Raw genomic sequence first — 18,124 nt, forward strand, 5'->3', positions numbered from 1 at the left:
AGGAAAAAGTAATAGCTTTCAGGATCTCAAACGTTCCACTGTCTCCTTCAACACTCCAATATTCTCTTGGATAATTCATATACATATAGCTTGACTTTCACGAGCTCTCCTCTCTTCTTGCAAACATGGGGGAGGGACACATTTGGCATTATTTACAGATCAGGTGGTATTGCTTTCTGTCAACCATCTGGTCTCAGTTTGCTCTTGGTCAGGATCACCAGTACCAAACCATGTAGAAATAACTATTAAATCTGGGGTTTTAATATGTAAAAAAAGAAGAAGAAATGCAGATACTTAAAAATACTTCACAAGGAAGATAAAGGATGAGAGGGATTATTTTTATAAATATAGCACTAGAAAAAACATCTAGTTTCCTTTCTAATAAAATTGGTATTATAAAGTAGTTTCCACAAGCAACTCTTTTATTTCTGAAGGTTAATGCAGCAGAAGAATCAGGGGGAAAGCCATGCTTAAATTAAATGTGCATTATTACCAACGTGAGATTTGAATCACATCACAAATTCAAATATCATTCTCATTGTCACACGTGAGATCCCCCCCCCACCCAAAGACAACGTTGCTTATTCTGCCTCAGATAAAGAAGGGAAGAAGGTAAAATAAGCTCAGAAAGTATTGCAGTAAGCACTATTGGATTTTTCAGTTAATGAATGTAATAGACAATTGGATCTTTTTAAACATATTAAGTCACAACATATGTCATCTAAGCAGCTTCAGCAAGCTGAAGGAAGTCTATAATGTTGTGACAGAGAGAGAAAAATCCGGCAACAGAGTAGCCAATGACCATGGGGCTCCAGCAACCAACAGGAGTGGTGGGCTGGCAAGCAGAGAGTTAATTAAAATTAGACAGTTGGCTTTTGGCTGTTGGAAGAGGTCAGTTAGAGATGAAGGATGATTGAATTGGATGGCTGAACAGTAGACAGAAATAAGTCTCAGTATAGGTATCAGTAGGAGTCTGTGCTTATTTGTAACAAAGTCACAAATGGGTAAAGATTTTCTTGTCATGTACCATTTAAAAACTGAAATTCCGTATCTCCATTATACATTACTATTTCCCTTAATTTGTATTATAACAAGTAAGCATCATCTTATTTTTATCTGGTTTACCTCCCTCTTCAATTATCATCCACAGACTTGAGAGGGCTTAGCACCCAAGCCACAAATCCTATCCCAGAATGTTATTCCCTCTGGTGGCAGGGGGAAGAAATGGAGGTGGGGGGCTGAAGGATGGGTAGAACCACTGCAAGGATGCTCAACTGCACAACTACACACACAAAATCTCTCCTTGTGGAAGCAGCCTTTAACCTGATGCAGTATCATCAAGGAAGGAGTAAGGTGAATATCTCTGGGGAGAACATTTCATGAACTCATTGTTACTGTTGAAAAGACCCTATTCTACGATCCACCCATTGAATTACAGGCAATGGGGTCACAATGAGAAGGGTCCCAAGGCAGATCTTAAAATAAAGGTTGGTACATATAGGAACCCAGATCTGGATGGTCCAGGCTAGTCTGGTTTTATCAGTTCTTGGAAGCTTAGCAGGGTTGGCCCTGGTTGGCATTTGGATGGGAAGTCCAGGGTCACTATACCAAGGCAGGCAATGGCAAGCCACCTCTGAACAACTCTTGCCTTGAAAACTCTACAGGGCTGCCCTAAATCGGTTGCCATTTGATGGCACTTTCCACCTCTACAGATGGGTATCTTAAGTATTTTGATCAATGTTTTCCATTGTCTTTTAAGAATCCTGGACCCAGACTGTTTACAACTTTAAAGGTTAGAGTTAACGTGATATAGTTCATACAGCTAGCCACAGCTAAAGAATCTGACCGCGGTGATTCAATTGTAATTTCCAAGTGGCCCATGTAGAGCACATTACAGTAATGTAATCCTGAGGAATTAGTTACTGTACTTAGTACATAAGAGCTAGACCAAGCCTAGTAGGTTCTCCTATGACAAATTGTGCCCTCTGGGATCCATGCTTGTTTGTATCCTGTCTCTTGGCCAAAGTCTGTTTTCACCATCTGCGTCCACCTGCATGTCTAATCTGCTCTATATACACTTTTAGTTCTTTTTCTGTGCATGTGACACCATTGTAATCTGGATTGTGTTAGGTTAATCACTGTGGCTTGATACAGTAAATGGATGGCATGGCAGGGTATTTACAAATACCTTAAATGAACAGTGTTTTCTGTGGACTGTAGCCAAAGACCCAGCCCTGATAGCTTTCATTTTATTTTCAACAGTCGGAAACCTAAAAATGGAGCTTGTGTGTGCATATGGTATTGGATCGATACCTTCAAAAGTCCCTAAACTCTTAACAATTTTAAATCTGTAATTAAAGCCATCATTTTTTGGTTATAATCTGCAGCCACAGAGATTACAAATTCCAGCTTGCATTTACTGAAAAGATGTTTGTTTGAAATTCTTGGTAAGGGGTGAGAAAGATTGGGAAAGACTTCCAGAGAATCTAGAGGACTGTGCTTCCAGCTCTCTGACTAGACAATGGAAACCCACTGGGATTGGTGACCCATGAAATCACCTACAAATTATCAGGGTGGTTTTTTAAAACCCTGATAGCAAACACTCATTAGGTAATAGAAAAGAGCAAGAGTCCAGTAGCAATTTAAAGACTAACAAAATTTATGGCAGGGTATGAGCTTTCTGAAGAAGTGAGCTGTAGCTCATACCCTGCCAGAAATTTTGTTAGGGCACATTCACACATGCTGAATAATGCACTTTCAATCCACTGTCAATGCACTTTGCAACTGGATTTTACTGTGTGAAACGGCAAAGTCCACTTGCAAACTGTTGTTAAAGTGCATTGAAAGTGCATTATTCAGTATGTGTGAAAGCGCCCTGAGGTGCTTTCTTTAGTCTTTAGGTGCTACTGGACTCTTGCTCTTTTCTACTGCTATTGACAGACTAACACGGCTACCCATAGTGATCTAACTCATTAAGTAAAATACTGTTGCCTTTTGATTTAAAAGTAACTCCTGCGCTCTGACTCATAGTTGGGCCCACTGTTCCTACCACAGGAATGAGTGAGCTCTTGCTTCGGAATCAGCTATCATTACTACAGCAGCTCTGTGCACTAAGTAACATCTATCACATACAACTCCTAGATTATACTTTCTTCTAGATTCCACACACTTGACCATGCTGATTCATGCTACTGTGATTTCCAGGATGGACTTTTAAAACACATGTTCTAAAAAAGAGTAGAAAAACAATTATACAATTAAACAATTACACATGTTCTGAAAAGAGTAGAAAAACAATTACACAACAATTACATAAAAACAATTGCACAATCCATCCTTAGGTAAACCAACATATATTCATCTAACTTCCATTAAAAAGGAGCAACCCTTGTTCCGGGGGGGGGGAGAAGAGGATGCTGGGCAGCTCCACCTCTCAGCAGCTCTTAGGATTCTCTTGTACCATCCATGGCTCCACTCCACCTCTTGGCCTCTGGCTGTGAGACATTACAGGGGATGGGGCCAGGAGACTCTCTCTGGTCCATGCCAGTCCTTGAAAGGCTCAGCCTGTTTGCCAGCATAGGTTACAGCACATTAATCTTAAATCACCTTCCACTACCTTGGATAAAAGTATGGCCTTCCATTCCAATGCAGACAGCTTTAATCTGAATCCTAACAGACAGCAGAGTCTGAAATTAATGATATGCACAAATACAGGAATCGCAAGCCATACTTTCTATATTTGTACGTTTTCATTAGCATCTGAAGCCTCTTAGACTCTGGAAAAACCTCTTATCGTCTTTTTATCCATATTTCCTACCTAGGGGGACTGATTTCACATTAGGGCTATTTAAACCAAGTATTTTGCAATAGTTTCCAATAAACTTTCTTGATGCAGTATAGAACGCACTTACTTGACATATTCCTCTGTTGTTCTGAACCATGCATTAGACCCATTAAGCATTACATAATTAGGATGTTGCACAGAAATCAATTCCTATCATTCAACTGTAATGGCATTTAGATTGCCTGACGTCACCTTTCAAATGCAGTCTGACAAAGCTAAGAGGAAGGGGGGCAGGGTTTAGGCCAGTGGACCTTGGAGGGGGAGTTTTCCCTCTGGTCCATCTGGCCTGGATTTAAGGGCTCCTGCCACACCACCAGGCTCAGTCAGCCTTTACGGCTTCCTCCATTCCAATTTGTATGATGAAGGGAGCTTTGACTTTTGAAAGCCTGAAAATCTTTTTGGTCTCCAAGGTGCTACTGGATTCAGATCTAGCTGTTCTACTGCAGACCAACATGGCTACACTCTGAAACCAAATTAAAAGGCACTTGATCCTAGGGTTGCCAGGTCCCTCTTCGTCACCAGTGGGGCGGAGCCTGAGGAGGGCGGGGTTTGGAGAGGGGAGGGACTTCAATGCCCTAGAGTTCAATTGCCAAAGCAGCCATTTTTTCTCCAGGTGATCTGTTCTCTATCGGCTGGAGATCAGTTGAATTAGCAGGAGATCTCCTGCTACTACCTGGCAGTTGGCAACCCTACTTGATCCCCTTTCCCCAAAGCTTACAATTTTAAAAGACAAGACATGCAAGGGAAGGGGTACGTGGAGAGAAACCACAGTATATATTTTACAAAGCAACTCTGCAGCTGCAAGAGAAACATTCAGCCACATACAGACTGCAGAAATGTGACACTCAGCGGATGAACAATTTTTCCCGCTGTATAGTGAATATTAAAGAAATCTGTCCATTGGTTCCATCAGTTAGATTCACGTGTATATTTCACACCCAATTAATTTTTGTTCATCTTGTTGCCTGGGGTCAGCAATATGAAAAGTAGCACTTAGTACCATAGACTAACATTTTTAGTCACTAGTCTGTGAGGTTCCAATGTTTTTGTTATTGCTATTTATTAAATGTCACCTTCTCAAACTGTTTATATTAGTAGACACCAAGATGTAAATTGTTATGAATCCTCAATCATGTTCAACATTTCTGAATGCTTCAGCTCCGAAACACTGTAGTAAGTTGGAGAAAATAGAGCGCCCAAAATATTGTCGAAGGCTTTCACGGTCAGAGTTCATTGGTTCTTGTAGGTTATCCGGGCTTTGTAACCGTGGTCTTGGTATTTTCTTTCCTGACGTTTTGCCAGCAGCTGTGGCAGGCATCTTCAGAGGAGTAACACTGAAGGACAGTGTCTCTCCCAAAGTTCAGGAAAAGAGCTCCCAAAGTTCAGGAAAAGATATTATTCACTCTTCTGCCCATCAAGCTTCACAACCACTCGGTAGATCAGTTGCCCTAACTTTGGTACCATGCATTGATTTTTATATTATCAAGAATGCAGGAGGCTTTTCTCTGCTGACAACGATCTTATTTTAGTTTTCAGGAGACTCTGTTTTAGAGAACTTTCCAGTTTGCGCTCCTGTTGCATTCTGTTTTGGCCATACCCTGCTTTTGAATACTTACATTCTTTCCAGCACATAACTGCTTAAAGGAACCTACCCTCTCAAGCCATCTATTATCCATGATCTATACAAATAAGCCATTTTCAAAACAATAGCTTAAGTCTTTGTCTTTAAAGGGTGCACTGGGTTGGATATAACCAGCTTTTCCAGTATCAAAAAAGCGAGGGGAATAGGGTTGCCAGCTCCAGGTTAGGAAATACCTAGAGATTTTGGAGGTAGAGCCTGAAGAGGGGCAGGTTTGGGGAGAAGAGGAACTTCAATGGGGTATAATGCCATAGAGTCCACTTTCCAAAGCAGCCATTTTCTCCAGGTGAACTGATCTCTGATGCCTGGAGATTAGTTGTAATCCCAAGAAATCTCCAGCCACCACCTGGGGGTTGGCATCCCTAAAGGGCAGACCCTTTTGACTACTAAAAAGGCTATGCTGAGGGTCATGGGACCTGCATGGAGAAGAGCCATGTGGAATGGAAACTATAGTACAAAGGGGAATTGTGCATGATTGAAGGCATTATGTTACTGTCACTTCAGATATTTTGAGAACCCTTTCACTTTGAGTTTTTTTATTTTTTTTATTTTGTCAATAGCACCACTTTGGATCATACTGATCTGTTTCAAGTATGGTGGGGGGGTTTCACATCAGGACTGCACATAACACCTCAGTATTTTCATACCAGTAATGTTGACACCTCTAGTGAAGATTAAATGCTGGCATTTTTATTTTTGTCATCTGACTCTCAATGGACTGCTGACTCGTCAAGCTGTGACCCTGAAACCAAAATGTGTTAAAACGTCGACCCAGCAATGAAAAAAAATCATCATTTATTGTGAGCAGCAGGAAAAGAATACTCCACACAAGGCTAAACTTTGTAGTACCTGGCCGATAGGAAGAGGAAAGCCTTCTTACTGGGATTACTAGGTATTTGTAAACGTCTGTGGTTACATTTAGTGATTGTAAACATCCTAGCAAATATTTGTAACCCACTAAGTTCCACTTTACTGTAAAATTTCCAAAGCAATGTGATAAAACATGAATAAAAAGAGGAAGCCAGCTAAATCTCAATTCAGGCTTTCTGACGTGTCATTAAATTCAGGAAGGGTACATTTAAACTATATTGTTAGCTCTACTGCGTTATCTAATTCATTTTCTACATGCATAAAATAATTTATAAAGGCTAATACGTTAAGAACTTAAAAATAAGCCTATAGCTAATGCCATAGGTACATTATGTGAACAAGTAAATACTTTATTTGCTATATTTCCTATATTTCCAGAGTCAAAAGAATATTTTTATTCTGTTATTTTCTCATGTAGGGCATAATCCAGTCTACTGTAGGTACATCATCCATGTTCAGATTTCCATAAACTCAACAGAACTTTGTTTTTGCACATTCCAGTAGAAACCATGAGGGAGAACAAGAGGCCTGTGTGAACATCCTGTATTTCTATTCAGCTCTTTCTTTTCACTAAACACATGTTTCTCATGCCCCAGTAGGGATGCCAGCCTCTAGGAGCGACCTGGGGATCCCCTGGAATGACAGCTCATCTCCAGATTATAAAGATCGGTTCCCCAAGAGGAAATGGATGCTTTGTAGGGTGGACCTTACGGCACTGTACCCCACTGAGGTGCCTCTCCTCCCCAGGCTCCAAATCTCCCAGCCTGGAACTGGCAGCCCTACCCACCATCCACCACTGGTGGTACCTGGCAACCCTATGCCCCAAAGCATCAGTAATCTGCATCGAGATGATCAAAGCATGACTGTTTGTATGACCACAGTGAGGTTCTTCCTTGTATCCAAATGGTATAATCAATAAAATACCTGAAACAGAAATAGCCAAGCCAACCAACAGCAATTCCTGCAATTGGTCAGTGCTGTTTTTCCAGCTACCTTGATAATGCAAACTGACCCAGGCCAGATGTGACTGCTTGAACATTAAGATTTCTTTTTATGGACCAACCCTTAGTATAAATACGAGTGAGGAGCTATGTCAGTAGTTAGTAACATATATAAATAGATTCACAGGTTACCTGACTTTGCAATTCACTTTGTTGTTTCAGTCGAAGGTTTTCAGGCGTGTCTGCCACGGTAGTGAAGGACTGCTTTGGGTAATGTCTAGAAATTAAAAGAGAAGGAATTAACTGCTTTTGCCAACTTCTAACCATCTGATATGTCCTGCCTCATCTGCATGCCTGTCCTCCAGTTACTCACCAACTTCTCGTGATACTGTCTTTCAAATACTCTCGTCCTTGAAGCTGGACTAAGCTCATGAGCTACAATCTGGAACCTTTTGATTTCAGTTATGCTATGAGGTCTCCCTTTCAGATCAGCAATGAAAATATTGATTACCTGCTCTGAGTTTTGCCTTGCCTACTAATTTTGATTCCGGAACCTTTTAGCAGAAATCAGTTCTGTGTGGCAAAGGCTGCTCATATCCTGTACCATACCATCACAACCATTTGTAACAATTCAGTATCTGGGGAAGCATCTAAAAACATGTTGCATGGATGACTCATTTCAATGAAACTATGTCGCCGGTCTGTACCCATAGGTTTTATGCCAGGAGCTAACTTTGAAATTTTAAGGGTTCTGAGGGAATGGGGCTGAAGAGTGTGCTTAAGGTCTAGATTGTTTGTACACTGCACATGGGGTGGTGTAGAAAATAGAAACAAAGTAAAAATGAAAATAAGGAAAAGGAAGGACAAAAAAAAAGGAAACCTAATACCATTGTCATAGGCTTTCAGTCCCAGGACTAATCAGCTCACAGCTATTGCTGTATGGATTTAGGATAAAAACCTATAAAGATGTCCAGCACTTGTTTGTACTAGAATCGTTGCTTTAGGAAGCCCTGGCTCCCAGGCTTACCTGGGGCCATGTTTGCAGCATGGGGCCAGGGAGTGAGCAGGACGAGGGGGCTTCAGACAGGCACACCGGTGCTGGGGAGAGACAGCGTGGGGGGTAGGATGCAGTGGCCTGGGGCCTGCACCTATCTGGTGTATCGATGGGGAGGCGGGCAAAAGGGCCACGTGGGTGGTTGAACACACAGTTTAGAGTTCAGTAACTCTGATCACAATCTTATTTCACATGCAAAGTGAGTCAGTACTGAACTGTACGTAAAGGGCTCCTGGCATTGCACGGATATCCCACCTACCAAAAGGTCAACCCTATTAGCATTAATCATGTCAGCACATTATTCCACATGAATGGAAAATGCGTTCAATAAAGGATACACCAAAAGAACAGCAGCCTACTCAACATCTCTTCTTCAATTTGAAATATTATACTCCTGTCATACATTGTTATTCCTCATACAGTTTTAAAATAGTGATTCACGCACTTGTCATGCAGCATGACACATTTACAAAACTATAAACTGACAGTTTTTATCGGTTTGATCCCAACTTCTTTTCTGAATTATCTACATTAAAAGCTGGAAAAAAACAGTTTATCACATAGACTGCTTGTCAAGGCAGAAACACTGAAGGAAATTGTGAGGGTCTCTGTCTTTGTGTCTCTGCTTTCCATCACCTGCGGTGTTATCAGTGAACTCGTAAAAGCAGTTCACACCTTCTGGTCTCAGGCGCCAGGCCTGATGGCCCATGTATCTTCCCCCCCCGCTGATCTTCCTGCCAGTACTCCCTCAGGCCGGTGCGGCCTTGGAAGTGTGATAGCCGCACCAGACTTCCTGGGATCCGTCTGATGTTTTGTATTATGCCAAGCTTGTAACTTCCCATAACAATAAGTGTGAACCCCAGTGCCCCAGTGCCCTGGAGTCAATATATTCTGTAAACCCGTATAGCCCCTCACTTGCAACTTTCTACCTGTGCCTGTCTCATCTCCTGAAGGCTTCAATAAATCTATTGTTTCTGTATCAACGTCTGAGCAACTGATTTGGAGAAGCAAACTCAGAGAGGGGGATCTCTCACATTAAGTTGCAAGTCCTTGCCTCTCGGACTGCAGCTGTACCGCTTTGGACAGAATGTCAGCCGACGAGGACACCACCCCTAGCCCCGATGCCCCCAAGGAACCGGACGAGCCGGAGAAGCCGGACCCGAAGGAGGAGGGAGCCAAGCCAAAGGAACCGAAGGGTCGCGCACCCGACCAAGATCGGGACGGACGTCCCCGGGGGCTTACTTATTGGCTGGACTCTCCCAAGGGCTGGTCGCTCTCGCGGACTGCGGCGAAGGATCGCCGGTTGGCCTTCCCCAGCACGGGACTCGAAGGGGACCCGGCCCGCAAAGAGGCCCTCATGGAGGAAGAACGAAAGCAGTGGCAGGAAGACCGCCGGGCTATGCAGGAGCAGATGGAGATCATGCAACGCGTAATGGGTGAGATGGCCACGACCCTAGATGCGCTGAAGTTGCAACCTCCAGCCGGTGCTCCCCCAGACGGGGCGCCGGTAGTTCCGCCCGCAACCCCTGCCCCCCCGGCCCGTCGGGACCTGAAAGTCACGTATGACGGGTCGGGAGACCAGTTGACCTTTTTTATGGTCCAAGTAGACATTTTTATGCGGGAACAAGGCCGAACCTTCGTTTCTGAGGAGTCCCGGGTGCAGTACGTGGCTTCCTTACTGCAAGGGGAGGCGGCTGCCTGGATGGTGTTGCAGTATGAACTCCGCTCGCCGGTGCTGCGAACCCTGGACGAGTTCATGGTAGCACTCCGAAACCGTTTTGAGGACCCGACTCTGGGTGAGCGGGCTAAAGCCTCCCTGATGCAACTGCGCCAAGGGACTAAGTCGGTGGCGCAGTATGCAAGTGAGTTCCAGTCACTGGCTAGCCGAATTCTGGACTGGAGTGAAGCTACTTTGGTACAATGTTTCAGGGAGGGTCTCAACCCAGACCTCCAACATTGGGCCTTCATGCAAGGGAACCCCCCGGATGTGGAAGGTTGGGTTCGCCATGCTGCTGACATCGAGAATCGCAAACAACTCCTGAACTTGTCCAAGCAACGGCTTGGGCGAGACCCCAGGCCCCGAGGTGACCGTGGCCGGGAACTCCGGCAAGGGGGTGGCGGGGGTCTCTCGGCCGCGGAACGCCGCAAGCGGTTCGAGGCCGGCGTCTGCCTGATCTGCGGGGGAAAGGGTCACTTTGCATCGCAATGCCCCTCTCGCTCAGGCCGTCCGACCCCCCCCCCGCCAAACCCAGGCCGAGCCGACGAAACCGGCCGCCGACAGCCAGCCTCGCCGCAGAAGTGGACCACTGAGCCGGCGCTCCGGCGCACCCTCCGCTCTCCACGCGCGCCCCCAGGATGGGGCATCCGACTCTACGGTCCCATCGGGGTCCCGGATTACAAATACCGTCTTTGATTCGGACGGCTCCCCGGAAGCCACCACCCCGTCCCCCTCTTCCAGCGAGGAGGAAGAGTGGGAACAGCCGGCAAAAAACGCCGTCGGTCTGCTGTAGAGGGGGCTCCGCAGCAGACCGTCCCTATCGTTGTGCAAGGAGCTCCACCGATGGTAAGCGCCCAAGAGGACAATGTATTTGTGCGTGTTCTTCTATCCCTACCCAAAGGGGGTCCCCCGTTAGAGGTCCCCGCGTTGGTCGACTCGGGGTGTGCCCGCACCATGATAAATGAGGAAACTGCCAAGAAGTTGGGTGTCCGGCGCAAGCGGCTTCCAGGACCCCTCCGTTTTTCCCAAATGGACGGGAGTGACTTTAAACGGGGCCCTGTGACCCACAGAACTGCAGCCGTGATTATGTCCGTGGGGGAACATTGGGAACGGTTGTATTTCACCATCGCCCCTATTGTAACCCCTGTGGTGTTAGGGATGAACTGGTTAAGGGGACACAATCCCTCCATTGACTGGGTTAAACGGGTGCTTTCCTTCCCCGAAAACCCCTGTGGGTTGCATGACAAGGAACGGGTACTCAGAACTCCAGCCGCCGCACTGGTAGGGTCCCCCGCCCCAGTCTCTCCTCAATTACCCTCTGAGTACTCGCAGTTTACTGATGTTTTCGATGTTAGAGAGTGCGACGAACTGCCTCCCCACAGAGAAACGGACTGTGCCATCGAGATTGTAGGGGAAGGCAAACTGTCTAAGGGAAAGGTGTACCCCATGAGCCCTAGTGAAAAGACTGTATTGCGAGACTATCTGGATGTCAATCTGGCGAGGGGTTTCATACGCCCCTCCAAGGCTCCTTATTCAGCCCCAGCTTTCTTTGTAAAGAAAAAGACGGGAGATTTAAGACTGTGTATTGACTTTCGCAGACTGAACGCAGTCACCCAGTCTAATGCTTACCCCCTCCCTCTTATTCCTGACCTTCTAGCACAATTAAAGGAGGGCCGAATCTTCACCAAACTGGACTTGGTAGAAGCCTACCACCGCATTCGCATCAAAGAAGGAGACGAACCCAAAACGGCCTTTTCCAGTTGTTTTGGGATGTTTGAGTACCTGGTCATGCCGTTCGGACTTTCGGGGGCTCCGAGTGTCTTTATGCAATTAATTAATGAAGTTTTGCATGATTTGCTGTTTCGGGGGGTGGTGGTATTTCTCGATGACATTCTTATTTACTCTGAGACCATGGAAGAACATGTGCGCCTAGTGCGAGAAGTGCTCCAGCGGCTGCGGGAGCACAAACTGTATGCTAAGGTGTCCAAGTGTGAATTCCACCAACCTTCTATTACATTTCTGGGGTATGTGATTTCCCACCAAGGGTTGGAAATGGACCCCGCCAAGGTCCAGGCGGTGCGGGACTGGGAAACCCCCACTACCCGCCGCCAACTTCAACAGTTTTTGGGGTTTGCCAACTTTTACCGGAATTTCATTCCCAACTTTGCCCAAGTTGCGCTTCCCCTCACTGCCCTGTTGCGTACCAAGGACAGGGGGGCTAGCGCCGCACTCCCCTCAGCCCGTCTGCAATGGTCTCCCCAGTGCCAGCAAGCTTTTGAACGTTTAAAGCTACTTTTTTCATCCGAACCCGTTTTGGCTCACCCGGATTGCACCAAGCCCTTCGTGGTGCAGGTGGATGCCTCGGATGTAGCCATGGGCGGGGCCCTATTGCAGAGGGATGAGGGGGGACGGTTGAGGCCATGCGCCTACTTCTCCAAGAAGTTTTCCCAGTCCGAAATCAACTGGGCCATTTGGGAGAAGGAGGCAGCAGCGGTCAAACATGCCCTTACCATATGGAGACACTTCTTGGAGGGGGCCGAGCTGCCGTTCGAAGTGCGCACAGATCACAAGAATCTTGAGGCTCTCAAGGGAGCTAGAAAACTCAATGCCAAACAAATTCGGTGGGCCCAATTTTTTGCAAAATTCCGGTTCACCCTCAAACATGTCCCTGGCAAGGAAAATGCCCTAGCTGATGCTTTGTCGCGACTTCCCCAGTATCGCAACGATTTCGATCGCCCCGTCGACTCCCTGTTCACTCCCGAACAGCGAGGGGAAGTCCCTGGCTTGGCCGTCACCACCCGATCCCAAGCCCGCCAACCGGAGACCCCCCCTACGCTCAAAGGTATCCCGGAAGCATTCCAACAGCGACTCCGGGACGCCTCCTTACAGGAGGAGGAGCACCATCTCCTCCCCACTGGCTTGGAACGAACCAACACTTGGTGGGTGCAAGGGGGGAAACTATATGTCCCATCTTCCCTTCGCAAAGAAGTATTGGGACTTGTACATGGGGCCAGGCTAGCGGGTCATTTTGGTTTCATAAAAACGCTTCACCTGGTTCGAAGGCAATTCTGGTGGCCCGGTATGAGATCTGATGTAGAGTTGTATGTGCGCAGCTGCCCCACCTGCGCCACAGCCAAGAAACGGATGGGAAAACCCCCGGGGCTTCTCAAACCGCTTGAGAACCCCTCCCGTCCCTGGGAAGTCATCGCCATGGATTTTATCACCGACCTACCTCCAAGTCGGGGGAAAACGGTTCTCTGGGTTATCACAGACCTCTTTTCCAAACAGGTTCATTTCGTTCCATGTGCAGGTCTTCCTTCAGCCCAGGGCTTAGCTAAACTGTTCATCACGCACGTCCTCAGGCTACACTCGATCCCGAGGAAGGTCCTCTCCGACCGGGGGGTCCAGTTTGTTGCCAAATTCTGGCGGGCTTTCCTAAAGTTAATGGGAGTGGAGGAACAGGGCCTTTCTTCCGCCTATCACCCCCAAACGGATGGTCAAACGGAACGAGTAAATGCGGTAGTAGAATGTTATTTGCGTTGCTATGTAAATTTCCACCAGGACGACTGGGTCGACCTGCTGCCATTTGCCGAATATGCGTACAACAATGCGCCTCATTCCTCTACCGGCTTTAGTCCCTTCCAAGTTATATACGGGACGGATTTTGGCCCTTTCGGTTCTGCCCCCGTCTCGCCAGAGCTCCAGTCTACCCCTGATCTTCAGGAGTGGATTCAGGTGGTTAAATCCACCTGGCCATGGTTGCTCAAAAATCTGGAAAGGGCAAAAAGCAAGTACAAGGAACAAGCAGACAAACACCGGTCTCCGGGATGGGAACTCAAGGTGGGGGAGCAAGTCTATCTGTCCACCAAAAACCTCCGCTCTCTTCGCCCCTGCAAAAAACTGAGCGACCGTTATGTAGGACCTTTCCCCATTACCAGAGTAATCAACGAGGTTACCGTGGAACTGAGTCTCCCTAAGACTCTCAAGGGAGTTCATCCAGTCTTCCATATAAGCCTCCTCAAACCTTATGTAGCAGCTCCCCAGTTCCACCCCCCTCCCGCTCATGAGATTCCTACCGTAGTAGGAGGGGATACCCATTTGGAAATATCCAAGGTTTTAGATTCCAAATGGAAGAAAGGGAAACTGTTTTACTTTGTTCGCTGGAAAAACCTTGGCTCCGCTCATGACGAATGGGTGGCCGCACCCCACATGGCAGCTCCTCGCTTGGTCCGAGAATTCCACCTCGCTTATCCCGATAAGCCTCGTCCTCTCGGAGGGGGGCCTTAAGGGGGGCAGAATGTGAGGGTCTCTGTCTTTGTGTCTCTGCTTTCCATCACCTGCGGTGTTATCAGTGAACTCGTAAAAGCAGTTCACACCTTCTGGTCTCAGGCGCCAGGCCTGATGGCCCATGTATCTTCCCCCCCCGCTGATCTTCCTGCCAGTACTCCCTCAGGCCGGTGCGGCCTTGGAAGTGTGATAGCCGCACCAGACTTCCTGGGATCCGTCTGATGTTTTGTATTATGCCAAGCTTGTAACTTCCCATAACAATAAGTGTGAACCCCAGTGCCCCAGTGCCCTGGAGTCAATATATTCTGTAAACCCGTATAGCCCCTCACTTGCAACTTTCTACCTGTGCCTGTCTCATCTCCTGAAGGCTTCAATAAATCTATTGTTTCTGTATCAACGTCTGAGCAACTGATTTGGAGAAGCAAACTCAGAGAGGGGGATCTCTCACAGAAATGTATTTACAAAAACCTCTCTTAAGACCCAACCTGAAAGAACAGAGACTCAATTTGCTAATGTAAAGATCTATGATATTTAAGTGGCAAGGCTTGTGTTTCTTTTTTTCTCTCTCCTAGATTTCCCAGTTAGTCATCACATATTTGGTGCAAACAAACACACTCAATCATTATGGAGAGAGAAATAATTTCTTGCATCTACCAGTCACAGACTGCTTCTGAAACTTGCTGAGGTAGGGCAGAATTGAGCCATCTTGGGCACTACTTACACAGCGCTGACTAGAAAAAGGTCATGGATTGGTCTACTGTCCAAGTCCATACAAGCATACGAAAATTATGCAGGAGTGATCAAACATAAGCTTATCCTTTCCCTAGACCAGGGGTCGCAAAAACGCGGCTCCTGAGCCGCAAGTGGCTCTTTGGGCCCCTGAGTGCGGCTCTTCCCAGATGCAGAAGCAGCGCCCTAGGCCGGCTGAAGCAGCGGGAGGGTCTCCGAGAGAGGAAGGAGTGGCCCTTCCTCCTTCTCGCCCCAGTGCCGTCCCCACCTCCCACCATTGCGGTGGCGGCCGGAGAACGACAAGAGCCCCTCAGCTGCCACCCCCCCCCGTCTTTTCTTGCGCCCAGCTGCGCGCCTTGGTTTGGCAGAGAGGGGGCTCCTCCCTCCCTCCCTCCTCCCTTCCCTCTCTCCACTGTGAGGAGTGAGGCATGGCTGTCCGGTTCTCATTTTGGCCGCCACCGCCTTCCCTCCTCTGTCTCTATGGGCGACCGGAGCTGGGCGACCTCTCACTGCCCCACCTCCTCCTCCTCCTGTTGGCTCCGCCTGGCCCCGGGCGGGGAAGGCGACGATGCTTCCTGGGCCAGGACAGAGCTCGTTTCACCCTCCCCGCGCCTCACACTGAGAGTTTGGAGCCAGTCTGGTGCATCGCCTTCCCGCCCCCCGTGCAGGCCGCGTCTTGCCCGGCCGGGATCTTGCGGGGGAACTTCCAGGGCAGGGGGCGGATTTTGCATCTTAATCACAGGCCCACTTGGAAGGGGTAAACTCTCCTCCTCGCCGCCTTCTTCCTCCTCGTCCCCCTCAGGCGGCTCCCAAAAGTCCAGCTCCAGGCTGCCTTTCTTCCCCAGTTCCTTCCTTCCTTTCTGTCCCTCCCCCACTCTTCCTTCCTTCCATCCTTCCTCCCTTTCATCCTTTCTTCCCCAGTTCCTTTCTTCTCTTTCCTCCCTTCCTTCCTCTTTCTTTCTCTCTGTCCCTCCCCCACTCTTCCTTCCTCCCTTTCATCCTTTCTTCCCCAGTTCCTTCCTTCTCTTTCCTTTCCCAGTTCCTTCCTTTCTTTCTGTCCCTCCCCCACTCTTCCTTCCTTCCATCCTTCCTCCCTTTCATCCTTTCTTCCCCAGTTCCTTCCTTCTCTTTCCTTTCCCAGTTCCTTCCTTCCTTCCTCTTTCTTTCTCCATCCCTCTCCCCTTTCTTTCTTCCTTCTTTCCTTTCCCAGTTCCTTCCTTTCTCCATTCCTCCCCACTCCCTTCCTCTACTAGCGTTTACTGTTCTTTTCCTTTTCGGTTCTACATATTCATGCAAACAATCTTTTTCAAGCATGAACCTTATCAAGAGTAAATAGAGAAGTCGTCTTATTGATGAGAACCTGGAATCATGCCTAAAATTAAAAACAACAACATAGAAACCTGATTTACCCAAACTTTCCAAGGAGATGCAAGGCCATTGTTCACATTGTTTGTCAGTCATTGTCATGATTTAATTTTATGGATACCTTACTTACAATTTAATTTTTATCAATAAATAAGATCATTATTAAGTATGATATCAAGTTTTATTCAGTGTACCTGTAGTTTAATTAAGACTTAAAACTTTAATTAAAGTTTATTAAGTTAATAAACAGCGTACCTACCTATATAGTTTAAGTTTAAGAAATTTGGCTCTCAAAAGAAATCTCAATGGTTGTACTGTTGATATTTGGCTCTCTTGACTAATGAGTTTGCCGACCACTGCCCTAGACACTGCGCAAACCATGATGTAATTTACAACATGAGTGCTCTAATTTTTGCCATCTTCTCTCCTTTACAAAGAAGGAGCACAGAGACCAGGCATACCAAATAAATCAACAGCAATGCTATTCTTTATTGCAGTTTTCCTTCTTCGATTATATAACGTCAAATAACCAACCACATGGCAACTCTTGAACAATTTATTCCATCCTTGACTGAACAACTTACCATTTCACACATTACTTGGGGATGTAAATTCACTCCATATCTGAAAGCCACACAAAAACTAGGCTTCCCATCAAGCAGATATACTGGAGAATAAAGCAAGAAGGGGCAGACAATCTCAGATAACTTCAAAACAACTACACGGCAAATGTAGCAGATGGTTTGGTACCCAGACACTGTAACTACATGAAAGACAACAGGTTACATTCTTTACTGTTTGAGCTAATTACTAACTGACTTAAGTGGCCTAATATTTTGTTTCTTCACTCATTCCTTCAGGAGACACAAAACTAATTATTAACCTTCAGAGGATAGTTTCACTTTCTGCCTTATTAACTCCCACTAAAAGGTGAAGCTTCCCTGATGAACCCCTATCTCTGACTAAAGCACTCAACCAGCACATAAAGAACTCTGCACTCATTGGCCACAAAGACTCCTGAAAAATAATTTACTGTAGAAAAAACATCTATAATAGAAATGTTCTTAATTTAAAATGTTGTGAACAATTATGTATCTCCCCTCCAATTTCATAATTACTTTTAATTTGCTGTTCCTTTTACCACACTGGTTTTTACTACAGAATTAAGTAAACAATTGTTCTACAAATAATCATTAAAAGACTAATCACATAACATATTTCTTCTTAGGTGTTCTTTGGGCATTCTCTCAGGCATATGGGAGCTGCCTATTAATGAGCAAGCTCCCACATGACTGGGAGAACATTTGGATGACTCCGTTTAATGACTGTACTGGTCTTTCCCACTAACCATCAAGGCTCCCAGTGGTATACTGGTGATGCTCTCCTTCTTCCCCCCATCCCCAGCTCCTGGAGGCTTAAATGGGAGGCTGCCTCCTTAAAGGAAGTTCTTGGGGAGACACTGTTGTTATCAAGGGCACAGCTTTTACTTTCTCTTCTGCTCCTCTCCTCCCCCATATAAATTAGTTTGTTGATGACACCTCGATCAGCTGTATTTGATGGCTTGCTGTTATGGCTATTTTCTCATATTGTAAAGCAGCCTTCAATCCTCATTGAGTAGCGAAAAGCAGATTAAAAGTAGGCCAAAAAAAAATAAACATTATATACTTCTAGGGTTGAC

The 18,124-nt window shown here is 46.4% G+C and overlaps 1 protein-coding gene across 2 annotated transcripts in view; it reads right to left on the bottom strand.

The window, feature by feature from the left end:
- The window catches only part of NEBL (nebulette), a 171,023-nt gene that overhangs the window by 97,290 nt on the left and 55,609 nt on the right, over nt 1–18,124 (bottom strand). For both annotated transcript variants that reach the window (XM_056857606.1, XM_056857608.1), the window contains exon 3: nt 7,487–7,571. In XM_056857606.1, the coding sequence (XP_056713584.1) occupies nt 7,487–7,571 (85 nt within the window). The remainder of the gene's footprint in view (nt 1–7,486; nt 7,572–18,124) is intronic.

Source organism: Euleptes europaea, chromosome 11 (assembly GCF_029931775.1).
Source record: "Euleptes europaea isolate rEulEur1 chromosome 11, rEulEur1.hap1, whole genome shotgun sequence".
NCBI lineage: Eukaryota > Metazoa > Chordata > Lepidosauria > Squamata > Sphaerodactylidae > Euleptes > Euleptes europaea.